The following is a 20,600-nucleotide window of genomic DNA, read 5'->3' as shown; positions in this document are numbered from 1 at the left end:
AAGCCATTGCGGCAAAACAATGGCGGAGGTCAGGTGACAAACAGGAAGATCGCACACATCTCAATTCTCATAAATGCGTTCTGTGTTCTCGCGAACTTCTGAGTTCGTTCTTCCGAGGTCGCCTGGCAAGTTCGATCTACACGAGGACGCAAGTCCGTTGTTTGCGTTCTTGGAATTGAGAAACAGCCACTGCATGGTTTGCTGGCACACACGTGTGTCACACGAAGCTTTGGGCGGGGCTACAAAAGTGGTCGTTGTGTGGAAGAGGTGTTTAATATTCTAATCTGACATCACATTTCAGCACATTCCTGAATCAACCATTTTCTTGGCTTGGTGCCAAAAATTGTTACATTTTAGTAAAGAGGACATTTTTAGTTCTCAAGCTTGCAGGATGTTCATTTAAGTAAAATGACTTCTTATATAACAGAATATCAAGTTAAAATTTATTTTTTTATTTACTGCCCCTTTAATTTATTTTAAGAATTTACACATAAATTTTAGTTTTCACATAGCTGTGATTTTCTAGTGTTCTTTCTAATTAATTTGTAGTTTGTTTAGTTAATATTAACACAATTTTTAGCACACTAAGGTTTAAAAAAGTTATCCGGCCCTTACATGGTGACGATATTTAACATCCGGCCCTCAACCTAAAATGAGTTTGACACTATATTGAGACTATATTCATTTCAAAAACCTTTTAGTGGCTGCGCTTAATTCATAATTTTTTTTATTACTAACACTTTACATTATGTTATATTTGTTAACATTGGTGTAATGCATTAGTTAGCATAAACTAACAGTGAGGAATATATTTTTACAGAATTTATTCATCTTTATTTATGTTAGCTAATACAAATACAGTTGTTTACTGTTTGTTCGGGTTAGTCCATTATACATTATTAAGTGTTATTTAGTTACTTTGAGCCTGTAGCATAGAGTACCTTTGAGAAAGCTTTAGTTTGAAAATAGCTCCCCATTACTGGCTAACCGAGCAGCTGAGTTTGAGCAGAATATTATAATTTTCTAAAATTATTGCTGCTGGCTCACAGTCAGGGGCTGGGAAATCCACTTCAACACACTTGTGACAAATCTCATTCAGTTGTGTTCACAGTCGGTATAATCCATTCCTGAATGTTCAAGGGATTTTAGCTAGGAAATTCCAGCAAGAAACAATCATTTTCACTTCAGGATAAATAGAGGTCTGATTACTCAGAATAGAGTTTAGTTGACAGCACCTTCATCTAATTTTATTCTGGAACTCCAAAGCAATTACCTGACTATTTTTTAAGGCACTTCAGCTTTGACATAAGCTGTAATTTTCACTCCCACATCAAAAGTGCTGCCCTACCCTTCAATCTTCCAGTCACCTTAAAGGATGTTGTGATTGACATCTGAATGATTCAAGAGTCCTGAAGAGTAAGATATATTTTTGAAGCTAAACGGTTCTCTGCAGGGATGCTATAGAAGAACCAAGTTTGGTTCTCTTAAAGAACCTTTAAAGTCGAAGGCTGCCTACACTAGAAGAAATGCCCCCGACTTGAAATTACCCGAATCATGTTTTACCCAAACTCGACGTGCGTGAATAATTTTTTTTAAAGAAAGACCCGACCTGAGACAAAAATGACCCGAGTCCGACCCAGTGACAATATTTTTGTACCCAACTGGACCCGAATGTGCATTCAAAAAACAGGTCTGGCGTTGGAAAAAGACTCTACGAACTAACAATGGTCTTCTCGGGTCTGTTAGAAAAAAAAACATTAATTTTAAATTGCCCGAGACCAGATGCCGCTAATATTAGACCCCCGATGAGTGTCCGAGGCACATGTGAAACTTTTAGACTTGAACCCTCTCGGGTCGGACCTTGGGTTTTTGATCTAAGTGGACCCTTGAAGACCTCTAACCTACCCTTTTAGAAAAAATGGTTGAAAATGGTCCCTAGGGCAGTACCCTTTAAAGGAATAGTCCGTTTTCTTAAAAAAAATCCAGATAATGTACTCACCACCATGTCATCCAAAATGTTGATGTTTTTCTTTGTTCAGTCGAGAAGAAATTATGTTTTTTGAGGAAAACATTCCAGGATTTTTCTTATTTTAATGGAGTTTAATGGACCCCAACACTTAACAGTTTTAATGGAGTTTAAGGACTCTAAACGATCCCAAACGAGGTATAAGGGTCTTATCTAGCGAAACAATTGTCATTTTTGGCAAAAAAAATTAAAAATATGAGAAAATTATCTAGAAGAAAATCGACTAATCTTTAAAAAGGTCCTACAGTTGAAAGAAAAAGTATGTGAACCCTTTGGGCTTACTTGGATTTCTTCATAAATTGGTCATAAAATGTGTTCTGATCTTCATTTAAGTCACAACAATAGAGAAACACAGTCTGCTTAAACTAATACCGCACAAGCATTATACGTTTTCATGTTTTTATTGAACACAACATTCATAGTGCAGGGTGGAAAAAGTATGTGAACCTTTGGGTTTAATAACTGGTTGACCCTCCTTTGGCAGCAATAACCTCAACCAAACGTTTCCTATAGTTGCAGATCAAACCTGCACAACGGTCAGGAGAAATTTTGGACCATTCCTCTATACAAAAGTGTTTCAGTTCAGCAATATTCTTGGGATGTCTGGTGTGAATCGCTCTCTTGAGGTCATGCCACAGCATCTCAATCGGGTTGAGGTCAGGACTCTGACTGGGCCACTCCAGAAGGCGTATTTTCTTCTGTTGAAGCCATTCTGTTGTTGATTTACTTCTATGCTTTGGGTCGTTGTCCTGTTGGATTGTCCATCCTCTGTTAAGCTTCAGTTGGCAGACAGATGGTCTTAAGGTTTCCTGCAAAATGTCTTGAAAACTTTGGAATTCATTTTTCCATCGATGACAGTAATCCGTCCAGGGCCTGAGGCAGCAAAGCAGCCCCAAACCATGACGCCCCCTCCACCATATTTCACAGTTGGGATGAAGTTTTGATGTTGGTGTGCTGTGCCTTTTGTTCTCCACACATAGCGTTGTGTGTTCTTTCTAAACAACTCAATTTTGGTTTCATCTGTCCACAGAATGTTTTGCCAGTAGTGCTGTGGAACATCCAGGTGCTCTTTTGCAATCTTTAAACGTGCTGCAATGTTTTTTTTTGGACAGCAGTGGCTTCCTCCGTGGTGTCCTCCCATGAAGTCCATTCTTGTTTAAAGCGTAACTAAACCCCTGGTCAGAACCTGACTCCACCCACTGGCAATATTTGAAAAATGCACGAAAAGTGGGCAGATCCCAACTGAGATAGAGGGGACGAACTAAGCACGTACCAAGTGTGTGGTGAGATCGTAACAAGGGCGTGGTGAGCTTGAAACTGCTTACGTCACAAGTTATTTTTTGGACCGAACATCCAATAGGAAAATTCAACTGCAATAGCCACTGTTCAACCTGAAGAGGGCAGCACTCAGACGTTTTTACACCATATATTGTAGTATTGGAACACTTTATATCCAAATGTCAAAAAACTTACTAAAATCAATGAACAGCACTAATAAAGCATCATTCTTACAGACCATTAACTATAAAAAGTTGGTTTAGGGTTTAGTTACTCTTTAATGTTTTCCTTATTGTAGATTTGTCAACAAAAATGTTAGCTTGTGACAAAGATTTATGTAAGTCTTTAGCTGACACTCTAGGATTCTTCTTCACCTCATTGAGCATTCTGCGCTGTGCTCTTGCAGTCATCTTTACAGGACGACCACGCCTAGGGAGTGTAGCAACAGTGGTGAACTTTCTCCATTTGTAGACAATCTGTCTTACCGTGGACACATGGACATCAAGGCTTTTAGATATACTTTTGTAGCCCTTTACAGCTTTTTGTAAGTCAACAATTCTTGATCGTAGGTCTTCTGAGAGCTCTTTTGTGCGAGGCATGGTTCACGTCAGACAATGCTTCTTCAGAACAGCAAACTCAAAACTGGTGTGTGTTTTTTATTGGACAGGACAGCTTTAATCAACACATCCAATCTCATCACATTGATTGGACCCCAGGTTGGCTGACTCCTGGCTCCAATTAGCTCTTGGAGAAGTCATTAGCCTAGGGTTTCACATACTTTTTCCACCCTGCACTATGAATGTTTACATGTTCTGTTCAATAAAAACACGAAACTGTATAATGTTTGTGCGGTATTAGTTTAAGCAGACTGTGTTTCTCTATTGTTGTGACTTAGATGAAGATCAGAACACATTTTATGACCAATTTATGAAGAAATCCAAGTAAGCCCAAAGGGTTCACATACTTTTTCTTTCAACTGTATATGTAGCATTTAGGTACAGATATGAACCTTTGAGGTATCAATATGAACTCTTTGGGTGTATTCTTTTGAAAGGGTTCCTGCCACAGTGACAGCTAAGGATCATTTTTCTTGTTGTAAAAATAATCCTTTTACAACAAGAACCATCAGGTTGGCTGACTCCTGGCTCCAATTAGCTCTTGGAGAAGTCATTAGCCTAGGGTTTCACATACTTTTTCCACCCTGCACTATGAATGTTTACATGTTCTGTTCAATAAAAACACGAAACTGTATAATGTTTGTGCGGTATTAGTTTAAGCAGCACATACAATTAATCGCGATTAATCTTTGCCCAGCACTATATATATGTTCAGTGCCAGACTTCAATGCAGTTTTTGTTTTTGGTTGGTCAGTCTTGAGTAATACAGCCATGGAAAGAGACCACTCCCGTATTGACCTTAAACATCATTTCTAGATGTATGTGACCATTTCAGTCCAGTGTCTGTTGAATTTCAAAAAAAGGAAACCTCAGGAGTGACATAAAGTCACCCAACAGCAAATGTAAATTGGCTACAAATCAGGGTTTAAAAAAAAAAAAAATTTTTTTTAATGTTTTCTGAAATACATGTTAAAACATTACTATTTTGTTGAGAAATAAATTTGAAAAGTTTTTCTGCATTATTCAAGATAGAAAATTTGTCAGTATATATATGCAAAAAAACTATTTTCATTCGGAGTTTGGCAGAAAAGTTGTCAGAATGAAACAAAAATTATAATTTTACTTAAACAAATATCTATAAATATCTATAGTCTCTCTCTCTCTCTCTCTCTCTCTCTCTCTCTCTCTCTCTCTCTCTCTCTCTCTCTCTCTCTCTCTCTCTCTCTCTCTCTCTCTCATTCTCTCTCTCTCTATAGTGGCCTCAGCCACTTTCCAGTCATTTCTTAAATATCACCCCATCACATCAATAGAGGCCCATCACAGTAAAGGTCAGTTGTCAGCAGTTTCGGACGACACGCTTGCCTGCAGTCCCTCCCACCGTGGGACCCCTACAGTCAGACCATTGGGTGGCTAGAAATGCTGCAACTACTGGCGTAGTGCTGAGATGCGAAATATAAATATTGCTGATGCAGTCTTGTTTCCGCATCTAAGTACAATTAGTTGAAACGAAACGGCACAGTATTGCTATGTCCTAATGTAATGGAAACAGTTTAGTTCAGAAAGCATTTCAACTGAAGGGGGATTTTTAAGATTTTTACTTTAGGTTAAAAATTGTCATAAGACAAGTAGGAACTTTGAGCTTCCTTTGCATAATGTGAAACAAACATATTCAGAAAACTGCTGTTTGTCAGTTTACTATGGCCTGGTTTTATTTTTATTTCAACTAATATCAGACAATACACCTAAAACATTTTGTTTCATTGGACCTGTGCTGGGTTGTTGTTACCCAACCATTTTACAGCAAGAACATCTTGAAATCCTTAAAACATGATCAATTTACTTAAGAAGATCAGTTGCAAAGCTCAGCTGGTTGTACAGTGTGTTAGCAGGGGCAAAGGTCATGGGTTCAGTCCCCAGGGAAAAAAAGTTTATTTATTTATTTATATAGCTTTTTTAATAATATTGCATTGTTTTAAATATGTGCGTTGAATTACTAAAATATAGTATGAAAAATATAATGTAATATATTTTATTGTCCTCATAATTTAATTATGATCGACACTAGTCAACATTCGAAGTGGATCGAAAAGGTTGAACAAGAACGGGTACTGTTTAAAACACAAAGAAATCTTTTATGAAAAGGTTTGATCCACTTAAATGTTGTCTTTGACTATTATACGTCATAAACATACTGATAAAATGTATTCCTTAAAGGGACAGTCCACTTTTTTTTGGAGTTTTATCGTTTTGGAATCCATTTAGCCGATCTCCGGGTTTCGCTGTACCACTTTTAGCATAGCTTAGCACAATCCATTGAGTCTGGTTGGACCATTGGCATTGCGCTAAAAAAAAAACCAAAGAGTTTCGATATTTTTCCTATTTAAGGCTCGACTCTTCTGTAGTTACATTGTGTACTAAGACCGACAGAAAATTAAAAGTTGCGATTTTCTAGGCAGATATGGCTAAGAACTATACTCTCATTCTGGTGTAATAATCAATTACTTTGCTGCTGTAACATGGCTGCAGGAGGCACAATGATATTACACAGCAGTTGAAAATAGTCCCCTTAGTAACTTTCAATAGCAGTGGCACTGCGTAACATCATTGCATCATCAAATATCGAAACTCTGGTTATTTTTGAGCGCGATGCTAATGGTCTAATCAGATTCAATGGATTATGCTAAGCTATGCTAAAAGTGGTAGCGCCAGACCGGAGATCAGCTGAATGGATTCCAAAACTGTAAAAATCAGATGTTTAACTCTAAGGGAGCTGAAAAATGTGTATATTTTTTTTAAAAGTGGAGTGTCCCTTTAAAGCTCACGTAACACACGCTGTTTCTGCATTTCTGATATTAATCTGGAGTACCTATGGAGTAGTATGACATCCTTTATATCTCTGAAGAGTCTTTAGTTTAATCAGATTTATAAAAGAAAGATTAGCTTTACCGAATCTTTCCGATAACGTACGAAAAAATGAAGAAGGAGGAGTTATAACACGGGAGGAGCGAGTACGAGTCATACAACACTATACAACACTGTTTTAACTTATGATTCACTACATGTTCGTGTCATTTATATAATATACACGCGCCTATTTCCAACATAAGACAGAAGTCTTACTTACCACGTGTAACTCGTCATGAACCGGTTCTGAAAATCCACCGCATCAAACACACACGCAAAACTCCGCTGCTAATCCGGATAATAAACTATATCCATTGTTTCCATAAGGCTGGATGTCTTCTCCTTACATCCAAAAACACACTTCTTGTTGTGCCATTGTTGACTTTTGAAATTAAACAAGGCTGAGTGACGTGATAAGCTGTTAGCAAGCTCTAGCGTCTCCCGCTGACTGACGGCTGGGCGGGGTTTTCCGGGGGAAGTTTTACGGCGGAAGCCCATATAAAGAAGTGATACGTATCGAAAACCCCTGAAACGTCAGTTAGAACCATAATCGAAAAAAATTAGCCGAAACTTGTACGAACCCTGGCGAAGTGCATTCGGCACAGAAATACTCTGAAACACGCCCAACTGCATTTTTGACACTTTGCCTACGTTTAGCATGAGGAAACAACTCTATAACTGTGTTAATAAGTCAGAATGCTTGAAATACCATTAAACCCCCCCTTTAAAGCTCACATAACACATGCTGTAAATTTTACTAACCACCTGTGACTCGGTTGGGAACGCCCCTTTTTAATGAAATCTATTCCGGTTAAAATGTCCATATAAGGACTTCCACTGTACTTCAGCACTGAAATTGCCCATAAAAAAAACCAAGCAAGTTAAATGTTACATATGAATCTTTCAGTTTCGAAAAAAAAAAAACATTTAGAAACGTTCAGCACATAAATACTCTGTCACACATCTAACTGCTTTTATGACATGTTTAGCACGAGAAATCCAATTCTTAAACAGTGTTAGTGAGTCAGAATGCATGAAATAGCTTTAGACCCCCCCCCCCAAAATACAGTCGTTGAAGATAAAAAACATCTCCCAAATGTATAAATGTTTCAGGTATATATGGTTTTATTTGTTTTGTTATCTTTTGAGAAAACCTGATAAAAATTAAGAAAATATTTTGCGGTGACCCCCATGGTTACAGGCAGGTTTTGCCCTGTAAGGTCTTAAAGCAGCATACTGTAGGCAGTCATTCAGAGAGCACCGTCTGGTACTGTACAGTGTTTTGTGCCTCTTCAGCACATTTGCTCTGACTGAAGATGAATATATGACCTGAGGCATTAAATGGATGGAGCCATCTCACTTCTGTGCCTCATAACTCTAAATTCCATTTCACTGTAGAGCTCTGTGGGCAGACACAATCTAAAGGGACATTTTTTTGACATGACGATTAGTATATAGCATCTTGAAACAATGAAATGTGTGCCACATGTGACACCAAACAGCATGGCAAAGAATGAAAGATGTTCTAAAGTCTTTAAAAGAGGAGGTTTAAAATACCCAGAGAAAGCTCCATTAGCATCTTCATTTAACTTATGAAGGAGACTACTTTAGAGGTACTTAACCTGGGGGTGATCTTTGCTTCATGGGCATTCAGTTCCAAAAACGTTTTAACTCTTTCACCGCCAGCGTTTTTTAAAAAAGTTGCCAGCCAGCGCCAGCGTTTTTCATGATTTTCACAAAAGTTGAATGCCTTCCAGAAAATGTTCTTCTTCAAATATATAAACACACAATAAAAATGAAAGAACAGACCATCTGCTTTCAAACAAAAAAAAATGTTTCATCCTACCTTCATTAGTTCTTTTATAATCAGCTTTTGAATACGGGTAGGTTTCTGCAAAAACACCACATTTTGAGCAAAAAACAGAGATAATTCAATTTTTGTGACGGACTTTTCATAGAGATCCCATTCAGAGCGATCTTTAAAACAGATACGGACATGCAGCAGCTTGCCATAGGGCAATACTTCCGGGTTTAAAAAGTTGCGGAGTGGATAATAGCGGTATTGCTGAAAGACGGAAATACTCGTCATTGGCGGGGAAGCGTTTTCTCTTGATTGACGAGATATCTCGTCAATGGCGGGGAAAGAGTTAAGCCAATCACCTGAACCTTATTGCATTGTTGCTGGGTCATGGGCAGGGCCAGACAGAATCTGCTGACTTTTTGCTTTTTCCGTGATTTTTTTTTTTTTTGAAAAATCTGCGGAATGATTTTAAATGTTAAAAAAATAGATATTAAAGGTGCAGTGTGTAACATTTAGAAGGATCTAATGACAGAAATGCAATATTATATACATAACTATAGCATGTATGAAGATAATTTCATCATTTTTACAACGCAATGTAAACTTTATATTAAACATAACAAGAGCGGCCTAAAGACTAAAGATCGTGCTGAACACAGTGGGTCAGGTCTGATTGCGCTCGATACATCACACATTAGATCAATAGGCGGAGAGTAGGTGGCCTTTTGACTAGGGCTGTAGTCAACCAAAGAAATTCTTAGTCGACCAAAGTCCTGTCCCGCGCAACGATCATTGAACATTTATTATAGAGCATTTATAAAACAACAACGAAAAAACATCAATAATACATAAAACTATAATAAAAATACAATTCTTTGGAAATTAAGTGATTTTTTTAACTGCAAAGTGAGGAGCTCTGTCCTAGGTCTATAGTGACAGTCACAATCGCGCACCTGACCACACGCAAAAAATATAACTGCTAAAACTGTCAAATAATGAAAAATCCTAACCAAAGCTCTCGTTTATACAGGCTGTATATTCTTCTTTACTTTCGAAGCTATGGGTTAACTTTTGTCCAGCCGATCTAGGCGTTTTAAAACAAACACACACAAAAAAAATAAAGAGCCTAAAAACAATCCTTATAATAATAGGCTGTATAGTAGGAAGGCCTGTAGGTTTATTTTCGTTTTGTTACATTATTTAGGCTATTTTCAAACGCGGCAAGTGTACAAATAAAAACAAAAACATAAAACACCAAATCGGAGGACAAATGGCTCCTTAGTTTCGAAATGGTTTGGGTACAAGGTGATCGAAAATAAAGGCGTTTGTCTAGCGTTAGAAGCTCATTTAAGAAAATGACAGCTCTGAAGAGATGCCGCTTGTTTGAGGTAGTGCTAACATAATCATCACCTTATCTGTTACCACTAAAATGTAGATGTAATGTATTTCCAAATCTAAGCCCATCTTATCCAGAATGTTGCCTAATAGACTGCAACACTATAAAACGAATGGAAAAAGGCAGGTCTAACTCGCTGCCAAGGCAGGTCTAACTCGCTGTGTGCGAGAAAGCCCTTGTCTGTTCTAGAACGAATGCAGCAAAGATATTTAATGCCAATTAAAGGCATATGTGAGGCATATAGGCCTACGCTGAGTTTTATTCATTTATGATGAGGTGCGTTCTAGTAAACAATGCAATGCAAGTGCACGGTTATTATATTGTCTGCTAAATTTGCTTTTGTTTATTAAAGGATTAGTCCATTTTCTTAAAAAAAAATCCAGATAATTTACTCACCACCGTGTCATCCAAAATGTTGATGTCTGTCTTTGTTCAGTCGAGAAGAAATTATGTTTTTTGAAGAAAACATTGCAGAATTTTTCTAATTTTAATGGACTTTAATAGAACCCAACCTTTAATACTTAACTCAACACTTATCAGTTCTTTTTAACGGAGTTTCAAAGGACTATAAACAATCCCAAACGAGGCATAAGGGTCTTATCTAGCGAAACGATTGTCATTTTTGACAACAAAAACAACAAATATACACCTCTAAAGCACAACCCGTCTAGATCCGGTCGTGATGCGCCAGCTGACCCCACTACGTCACCGCAATACGTCATGACGTCAAGAGGTCACAGAGGACGAACACGAAACTCCGCCCCAGTGTTTACAAGCGTCTTGAAAGAAGACCGTTCCTACGTTGTTGTATGTCAACTGATCCTAATTAATGTCTTTGTGGCAGTTTATTGTTTAAAATTGTCCGCAAATGTGCATTTTATATATGTAACACGTGACCTCCCTTCGTCACTACGCATTTGCGTTAGGTGGCGCTGGACCGGACCTTGACGAAAAGTTGTGGTTTAAAAGTATATATTTTTTATTTTTCTTGTCAAAAATGACAATCGCTTCGCCAGACAAGACCCGTATGCCCCGCCTGGGATCGTTTATAGTCCCTTGAAACTCCGTTGCAAAAACTGTTGTGTTGGTGTCCATTAAAGTCTATTAAAATGAGAAAAATCCTGCAATGCTCCCCCCAAAAAACCCAACCTCTTCCGGACTGAACAAAGAAAGACATCAACATTTTGGATGACATGGTGGTGAGTAAATTATCTGGATTTTCTTTTAAGAAAATGGACTATTCCTTTAAGCATTTAAAGTTGGGGATAAAACATGGGCTAATTATATTTAGAATACAGTAACATATAACTGCTTATGAAGGAATAAATATCAAGGAGTAAATCAATGAAAATTTATTTATTGGTGAAAATAAATAAATAATGCAACTGGTCGACCAATGAGAATGTCAGTCGACAAAGACGGCATCGACCGATTAGTCGACTAAAGGACTAAAGTTGACAGCCCTACTTTTGACTGTTCAAAAACTTTCGACCACATGTACACCTACCCCACAAAAGCAATCCGATCAAATACGCTTTCAACTACCTCTGAATGTGGTCAAAAGTGGACAAGCTTAAAACGTTTTACACCCCATTTACCACTGTATTTAGCACCGTCCACTTGTGAATGGTATGAATTGATAATGATATTAACTTTTTTGGACCAGCAGTACTATCAAAACTTTGAGACATTAAATTACAATTTTTCTTTAAAAACAATAAGATTTTTTTTTGTACTGTATATATCTACAAAATGCAAGATTAGATATGTGACACATTGTCCTTGTGCTTAGTCTGATTCAAGAACAACCTTGACTAAATATTTGCCTGCAATCTAAAAAGCTTCAAAATAGCATCTTATGATAGATTAAGTGTTTACCTGGACTGGCAGCCTGTCAACCTTTAGAGTTGTAACAGGCCTAAAGTTTCGTTGCTGGACTCGATTGGCACTTAAACATCCTCTCAGTCCACCTTCCCTGGGGCAATTGTACCGGCCAAGAAAACCTTGGTGAATTTAACCCATGCATGAAGCATGTTTTGGGGTTGTAATAAATTCATATGGGACATTAAGTTTGCATAAGATGCATAGTCAAAGTACTTAACATACACTTAAAGTAGCTTATATTTTCTTTCTTTAAAGGAATATTCCACCCTCTTAAAAGAAAAATCCAGACAACCCACCCACCACCATGTCATCCAAAATGTTGATGTCTGTCTTTGTTCAGTCGAGAAGAAATTATGTTTTTTGAGGAAAACATTGCAGGATTTTTCTCATTTTAAAGGACTTTAATAGAACCCAACATTTAATACTTAACACTTAACAGTTTTTTTCAACAGAGTTTCAAAGGACTATAAACAATCCCAAACGAGGCATAAGGGTCTTATCTAGTGAAACGACTGTAACTTTTGACAAGAAAAATAAAAAACATGCACCTCCAAACCACAACCTGTCGTCCAGGTCCGGTCGTGATGCGCCCACGCAATACGTCATGACGTCAAGAGGTCACAGAGGACGAACGCGAAACTCCGCCCCAGTGTTTACAAGTGTGTTAAAGGAAGACCACTCCGACGTTGTTGTATGTCAACTGATACTAATTAATGTCTTTGTGTCAGTTTATTGTTTACAATGGTCCGCAAATTTGCGTTTTATATATGTAACACGTAACCTCCCTACATCACTACGCATTTACGTTAGGTTGCGCTGGACCGGACCTAGACGAAAAGTTGTGGTTTAAAACTGCATATTTTTTATTTTTCTTGTCAAAAATGACAATCGTTTTGCTAGATAAGACCCTTATGCCTCGTTTGGGATCGTTTATAGTCCTTTGAAACCCCGTTGAAAAAAACTGTTAAGTGTTGAGTTAAGTATTAAATGTTGGGCTCTAATAAAGTCCATTAAAATGAGAAAAATCCTGCAATGTTTTCCTCAAAAAATATAATTTCTTCTCGACTGAACAAAGAAAGACATCAACATTTTGGATGACATGGTGGTGAGTAAATTATCTGGATTTTTCTTTTAAGAAAATGGACTATTCCTTTAAGTCTGTACTTGGTTTTACATACAGTAGGAAACAACTTTCCTGTCTATCCTTATTAAAATGTATTTTAACCATTCAATGCCAACTGCTAACTTACATTCAGGTTTGGTTATACTGCATCCCATTTCCCAAGATACAATCAAGGCCTATATTTCATTTCTGTTTCTTTGTCATACATCACATCACGAAGGTAAATACATCACATTGTTGACATACCCAGCACTAACTTGCACTAACATACAAACTTGCAGACACACGCCTTACTCGCACAATCACATGCTTGACATTGACTGATTTCTTAGTTAGTTTGTGCTGACGGACCGGAATTCTAATTCTGCTGAATAATGAAATGAACGAAGAGCCGAATGTTCTTGTCAGGCCATGAACCGAAGTAAACCTGAACAGTCAAGGTCACGGGCCGCTTCTGGAAATTACCGTGAGATAGTGGATATCTTCCTATTACTCAGACACAGGATCTGAAAGGTAATAAGTTGAGGACTTGGGAGGCAGCAAATGGGATTTAAAAAAAGGCTTCGATTTCCTTCATTTCAGAGCAGAGGCCAAACAGAAACCCAATCTTTCCCGCTGGAACAAAGTTCCACTTTGAGAAGGTATATAAGGACGTTGGGGACGACCAGATACAAATGCAAGGGGCTCCGTTCACGTCATGCATGCATGCAAAACTGATAAAAAACAGATAGTCCTGCTAACTGCGTAACTGAGGTTAGATCAATGACCTGCTCTCAAAAATCACTTACGCCAGCGCAAAGCTCTGCTTTCCACCGCACTGTGTTTTCAATCAGTTTGGCAGGGGTTGACAGTTATACTATTGAGATTTAAAGGATGCCAGTAACTCATCCTATGTGATGGCCTTCTATGCATTTTGAGGGATACTCCAGCCAAATATCAAAAATCAGCCCATGATTTACTCACCCTCTGGCAATCCGAGATACATATGTCCATCATCTTTCAGACGAACACATTTGGAAACCTGTTGTCATCTGTGCTTTGTTGTAAGTTCCCAAACTCCCTTTTAGCAGTGAAAAACATCGGGAACACTATAGACCTTTTGCGTGTTTGCAAACAGAGATGAATTTTTTTTGTGGGCGGAGCCCAACTGGTGGCAGAAAGTGACAGCTCCGCAATAGCGGTGTGAAGTGTTTAAGCGTTAAACTGTGATTTTTATGGATCCGGTGTTCTCTGGTAGTCTGTTTCCCCTATATTTCTCTTAAGTGTTATGTTTCTTATAACGTTTTCACCAAGTTACATTTATTTTTTAAATAAATTAAAAGTTTAAATGGCTTGGCTACTGATATGTGTGCATGTATGTAATGTATATGTATTATTATTTATTGGTAAATTAATTATTTTTACAGTATGAATCTCTGAAGTACTTATAAGAGCAATACTATCATGTATTCTGTATAAAATAATTTATTAAATATTTCATCATGTTCCTGTTTTCAATTTCTTCCTTATATCAATAGCCTACGTGTTTGTTTTAAAACTATTATGTTTATATATTATTAACACTTTACATTGTGTGTGTGTGTGTGTGTGTGTGTGTGTGTGTGTGTGTGTGTGTGTGTGTGTGTGTGTGTGTGTGTGTGTGTGTGTGTGTGCTATGTTTATATATTTATTAGTAAACATCATAATTTTGAACAAACAGGAAGAAGACAGGCTTAGATAGAAGGTAAAAAGAAGTAATAGAAAACGAAAAAAATATGAAAACTTCAATAAATGGTAATATTATTGATATTATGAACTCATTCAAATCTTTAATCTTTCTAAATAAATTATAAACGTAACGTGATGAAAACGCTATAAGAAACACATAGAGGGATCAGACTTCGACAGAACACCGGATATCTTCTCTAATTATTTTCTATTAATTATTAAAAGATTTTCAGATGATTTCATCACTCCATTCTGTCCGGTTGAGGGCTTATTGCAATCATAAACACCAAGTTTATCTTCAAATGGTGCCTTCGACGACAGTATACTATAAAAATGAAGGTCATCTATTCTGGCATTCCTATTCTGACACTCAACAGCACAACAAGACATTTTCTAGTGAGTTATATTGTTCGTTTCACTCGTGTCTCATTAATTTCCACTGTTTTTCTGCCACCACATTGCATGCGTGACGTAACTGTGACGTCGACTCGCAAAAGGTCTTTCCCAGTTTTTTCCAGACTTGTGGTTTGTGGCGGCACCTTTGCGATGCCAAACTCCGCATGTACGCCATTTTGCAACTTATATCAGGGTCAGCGGAGACAGCATGTAGACAGCTGTAGTGATAAACGCGATGTGCAAACATCTATTTGTGGTGGTCAACTTTGATTTTGGGTCAGACTGAGAAATAAATGAATGTATGGGAACGTATAGCATTCCAACAACGCTCTCACTTGTATGATGTCACAGCAGTAGGCAACGCAAATATAACACACCTATAATCCCTTTCACTCTGAAGTGGTACTAAACATGATAGAAAAGCTAACCAAGCCAAAGTTAAGTGAGCTGACCCGACCTGACTAGAGTTGTGCCCGATAGACGCTAGATATATCGCCAATAGCGGGCTTTCATGACGATAGTTGGCAATGGTTATTAGTATTATCATTGTAGTTTCATATTAACATGCGCATTGCATGCTTTTCCTCGTGTGAGAGGGTTTGTGGACGAACGTGGACTTAATGCGCGCGTCTTGGACCTGAATGTGCGCGGCATGGACTTATCCTAGCACCTGAACTTGTAATGTGCATGATTTGTCATCTTCTTTGCACATGAGCTTGTATGCGCAGCTGTGACATTTCCTTACACTAGAGAGGTTGTTAGCGCACAAAGGGTTAAAACCAGCGAGTGTGGTGTCCCCGCTCTGGCACGCAGAAAATTTTAGAGTGCCTGGGTTTTAATGACGCACCTGGATTAATGGCATCAGTTTTAAGAAGGTCGCGGTCATGACAGTGTTGCCCTTGCTTCTTTTTTGTCCACCAATCAAGAGACTTGTCATAAATGAGTAAAAATGAACAAATAAATAAATGAGTAAACTACTGCCCCGCGATACTATCGTGTAACGGCGATCTCACAGGCTGACGATAGGACGATCTCAAAATGGGGCATGAACCCCTAGACCTGACCCATGGGGCAGAGTCCTGCAACGGGTTGGATACCCACATAAAAGTCTAAAACGAGTGGATTGTGACATTCCTAAAATTTACGAGCGGGTAGTAATGCGAATGGAAATATGTGCAATATTTGTATGTCTAAATTACCATCACACGCAACAACGATATGACATTTGACCCATCACGTCACCACCACTGCGACAGTGCGACCTTTGTTAGTGTTTCTAGTAGCCTAGTTGGAGCGAGCGTTGCAGGAGTTGCATAAAGTTTATGCTGTTTGATAGCCGGAAGCTGGGAACGTCTTCTCTTAGAAAGCATTTCGAGACTTGTAGAAGCACAGCAGGGGTTATGTAGGTAGGTTGGTTGTATTTTTTCATTAATAGGTCTATTTGTGTATAGTTACGGTTCATAGCCTATTTAGGTGCCGATAGTAGGATACTTGAATGGCGCAAAACAAAACGCACTTTAGCCTGCTTTATTAGCCCATTCATGACACTGTTGTGATGTTGAGAGAGGTACGAGAAAAAAAATAAAGCACTTTTATTGGAATGATTTTAAGGTGTGTGATTTATGTGTGTGCCGGTCAGGTAACGGGCCAAATATTAACGGGTCTGGGCGGGTACGGATTTGATTTTGATATTATCATGGGTGAAGGGTAGGATCTGGTGCTGAACTTTGCGGGTACAGGTTGGAGCAGGTCTCCAATAATGGACCTGTGCAGGACTCTGCCATGGGGTACTATGCAATGGAAAAGCGCTATTATGGTGCTTTTCCATTGCATAGTGCCCCACGGTTTGGTTTAGTTTGGGTCGGGTCAGCTTACTTTTGGGAGCTTTTCCATTGGGTGCAGTACGTAGTACCCGATACTTTTTTTCGTACCACCTCGGTTGGGGTTCCAAGCGACCCGAGCTGATACTAAACGTGACCCGAAAACACAGTAGATCACTGATTGGTCAATCATCACTAAACGTCATCGCTATAAAGGGCGCATTATATTTGTGCGTAGGTCCTACGGCATAGCCACGACGGCGTAGGTTCTGCGTCGGTTTTCATTTATACTTTTGCGTCGCGTCCGCGTCGACGTGCAAACGCATGCGCAGACCGCTGGTAGGCAGTAACCATGCATGTAACCACAGTAGCAGCACAACCGTCAGAGAAGAAGCTTAGCAAGTTAACCCACAAACGAAGAAGAAACAGCAACTTGTTGTGTATAATTTTAGAAGACCAGCAATGATGGAAGTAAATAAACAACGACTTCTGATGCAGTTTGAGTTAAATCACTCCTCAACTTGGCTCATCTTTGTTTTCACCGTCACAAACGGAAATACCTATGACGCAGTTTTTTTTACGTGACGGGAGGGGTTCTGGTGGACCGATCACAGCGCTTGCGGTCCGCGTAGATCTGACGCGCTGTTAAAATTTTTGCGAGGTGCGCGTCAGGCTACGCAAAGCTACGCACAGGCTACGGATAGCTACGGCGTAGAACCTACGCACGACTATAAATCGCCCTTAGCCCTTTAGTGCTAGCTTGCGCTGTCTCGAGGAAAAATATTGTCATCTGTGCTCTGCTATAAGTTCCCAAACTCCCTTTTAGGGATGAAAAACATGAGAATCAGGGACACCATAACAGTTTTTTCCAAACTTGCAGTTTGTGGCGGAACATTTGCGACGAGCACGTCAGTATTATATGCTTAAATGCAACTTCAATGAGGCTCAGCGGAGTGCGTCAACTACTGACGCCACAGGTGTTTAAACCGAAAACTGTCAAGAGAGATAGAGGTAACCTTAGTGATAAACGCGATGTGCAAACATATATTTCTATTGCAAACATCTTTAGAAATGGCAACTGTGGTAGATGAAAAAGAAGACAATCCGGCCTCTTTGGATATTAATCCTCTGGACTGATCACATACTGTTTGATAATGTAATGTTGCGTGAAAATTTGATGATGTATGATTCCTGGTTCTGTTGTTGATCTGTTGCTGCTGTTTGCACATTCAAATTAAATCAAATGTTTGTATTGTTTTTATCGTGTCACAGACAACCGTCAACTGTATTTTTATTCAATGACAATTAAAATCTTATCAGTTAAAGGTTAATGTTCAGTTAACAAGCTGTGGTTGTCGATCTGGAAAATTAACTGAAATGAACATCCTTATTCTGCACTGGTGAAAGTATGCAAGTCTTTTACTGTAAATGTATTGTTTATTTGAGTAAAACAGAACGTAAAATAAAATAAGTAAAATAAAAAACTGTAATTTGTTTTGTAATATTGTGGTATTTTTTTACAAATGATTTATCTGTGAGTTTCATTAATTTTAAAAAATTCTTTAATAAATAATGCAAATCTCCTCCCCTCCTAAAAACAATTTCTCTTTACTTCCGGTCATAATGTATGGCAGGTGGGCGGGGTCCGGGAGAAGATCGCTGCTATTAGCAATTAGCAACATGACCCAAGTTCAAATGATCCACACAGATCTTGATGGACAAATTCAAATCCAGCCCTGCCTTAATTCACTTTAGAGGCCGGTTTTACTCGGATACACGTCTCCACAGGGAAAATTAGGCAATTGATACTTCCGTTTCATGGCGACTTTAAGCAGATGACATGTTAATTCATGGTTTGTATTAACTTGCGCATGTAGGAGGGCATTTAGTCTTACTTTATCTCAGTGTAATGAAACCATTTCTTATTTTACTGTTATATGGATTTAATCTGAATCTTTCTCTTCCACAGCACCAACCAGTGAGGAGGATCTCTGCCCTATCTGCTATGCACACTCGATATCAGCCATCTTTAAGCCCTGCTCTCACAAATCCTGCAAGTGAGTTCAACAAATTACCCCTGTCAAATGTGCCATTTTTTCATTCATTCTTCCATTTAGGAGATTAACACCATGCGGTAAATGCCATTTTTATAAATACTGCTCACTGAGATGATGTTTGCTTAATTGGGATGGCTCCCCAAACCTTTTTTTTGGTCTTAGAAGTACATGCATTATGTGTTGTGAGATGGCCACTAAAATCTAATGGCATACTTATAAAAGAAATGTGTTGAAGTCAGTGTTTCCCCTAGCATTATATAAGGGGGGCGCCCCGCCCTCTTAACGGCTCGACCCGCCCCCCTTAAAGGTCAAGTAAATTTGATATGATTTTCTTTATAGCGCCAGAGAACAATTTGTTGTTTTATTGAAAAAACTAAAGGTAACACTTTATTTTACGGTGTCTTTGTTACACATGTTACATGTAATTATTATAGTAATAACAGTTAATTAAACATGCAACTAATCCTAAACCAAACCCTATTCCTAACCCCAACCCTACAGTAAGTACATTTTGTTGATGATTATTACTTGGTACCTAAATATATAATTACAATGTAACAGTGACACCTTAAAATAAAGTGTAACCAAACTAAATAGCCCTCAAGTAATATGTTATTTATCTTATTTCCACAATGGCATTTCTTTTCTGTCTGTGTTTGCGCGTTTACAATTGTCCAATTGAGTGCGTACATTTATATTTTACTGTTCGGTAACAGTTCGGTTTGGTCGAATTCACTGCACGTGCTCTCTCTCTTGTAGCATGCAGAGCACACCTCTCTCGCGTAACTGAAAAGGTGACGGTGTTTTCAAAGTATACGTTGCTTCGTATACTTTCTTTTTTGCGTAAACATCAACAGTTACAGATGTTGCTGACAGAGAAGACGGCTGATCGAGTTTATCATAACTTGACGAAAGGTTAGCATTAATGTTTCCCGTACACACACGCGCATTCTCTCCCTCTCTATCATGCTGTATATGCCTGAGCCGCGCACGTGTTTTGTAGTAACTCTGTGTAACAGTAACAGTGTATGCTGTCATATTTCTGGATTGGCACCGAATTGTCTGCGCTATTAGGCTACGCGATATACAAAAAAAACTCACATTTGAAATAAAAAAAGCTCATGATGAGAAATGCAACAGCAGGCTTCAATGTAAATGTATGGTGATTTTGTCAGACTATTATAAATGCGTTTATATATCAGGATTTCAGCAGAGATAAAGGGACAGCTGGTTGGATTAAACACAAGGTGACGTGACTGGGTCGTGTTTACTCACTTTATAGTTTTATGTCTGACAACAGAACAGATAATATGTATTAAAAAGGATTATTCTCTAATAATGCGTCATGCTCAACAAATGCATCATTTAAAATTTGTTTATCATATAAATGTATAAAATAACACTGACGAACAATGAATGAGCAATATGTTTGTGTGTGTAATTATATATATATATATATATATATCCCATTTGTCTGCGTCTCTGTTCATTCAACTATGGGCTGGACCAAGGGTCAAACAGAAATTGCGCGTTGCGTTAATCGGCGTTAATAAAATTAGTTTGCGTTAAAATGAATTTGCGTTAACGCGTT

At 38.3% G+C, this 20,600-nt stretch overlaps 1 protein-coding gene across 1 annotated transcript in view; it reads left to right on the top strand.

Moving 5' to 3' along the window:
• The window catches only part of rnf123 (ring finger protein 123), a 239,019-nt gene that overhangs the window by 212,613 nt on the left and 5,806 nt on the right, over positions 1–20,600 (top strand). The window contains exon 38 of the mRNA XM_073861959.1: positions 18,924–19,009. Within this exon, the coding sequence (XP_073718060.1) occupies positions 18,924–19,009 (86 nt within the window). The remainder of the gene's footprint in view (positions 1–18,923; positions 19,010–20,600) is intronic.

The sequence above is a fragment of the Misgurnus anguillicaudatus genome, chromosome 23, assembly GCF_027580225.2.
Source record: "Misgurnus anguillicaudatus chromosome 23, ASM2758022v2, whole genome shotgun sequence".
NCBI lineage: Eukaryota > Metazoa > Chordata > Actinopteri > Cypriniformes > Cobitidae > Misgurnus > Misgurnus anguillicaudatus.
Note: the sequence above shows the minus strand (reverse complement) of the source record. Positions and strands in the feature narration are given on the sequence as shown.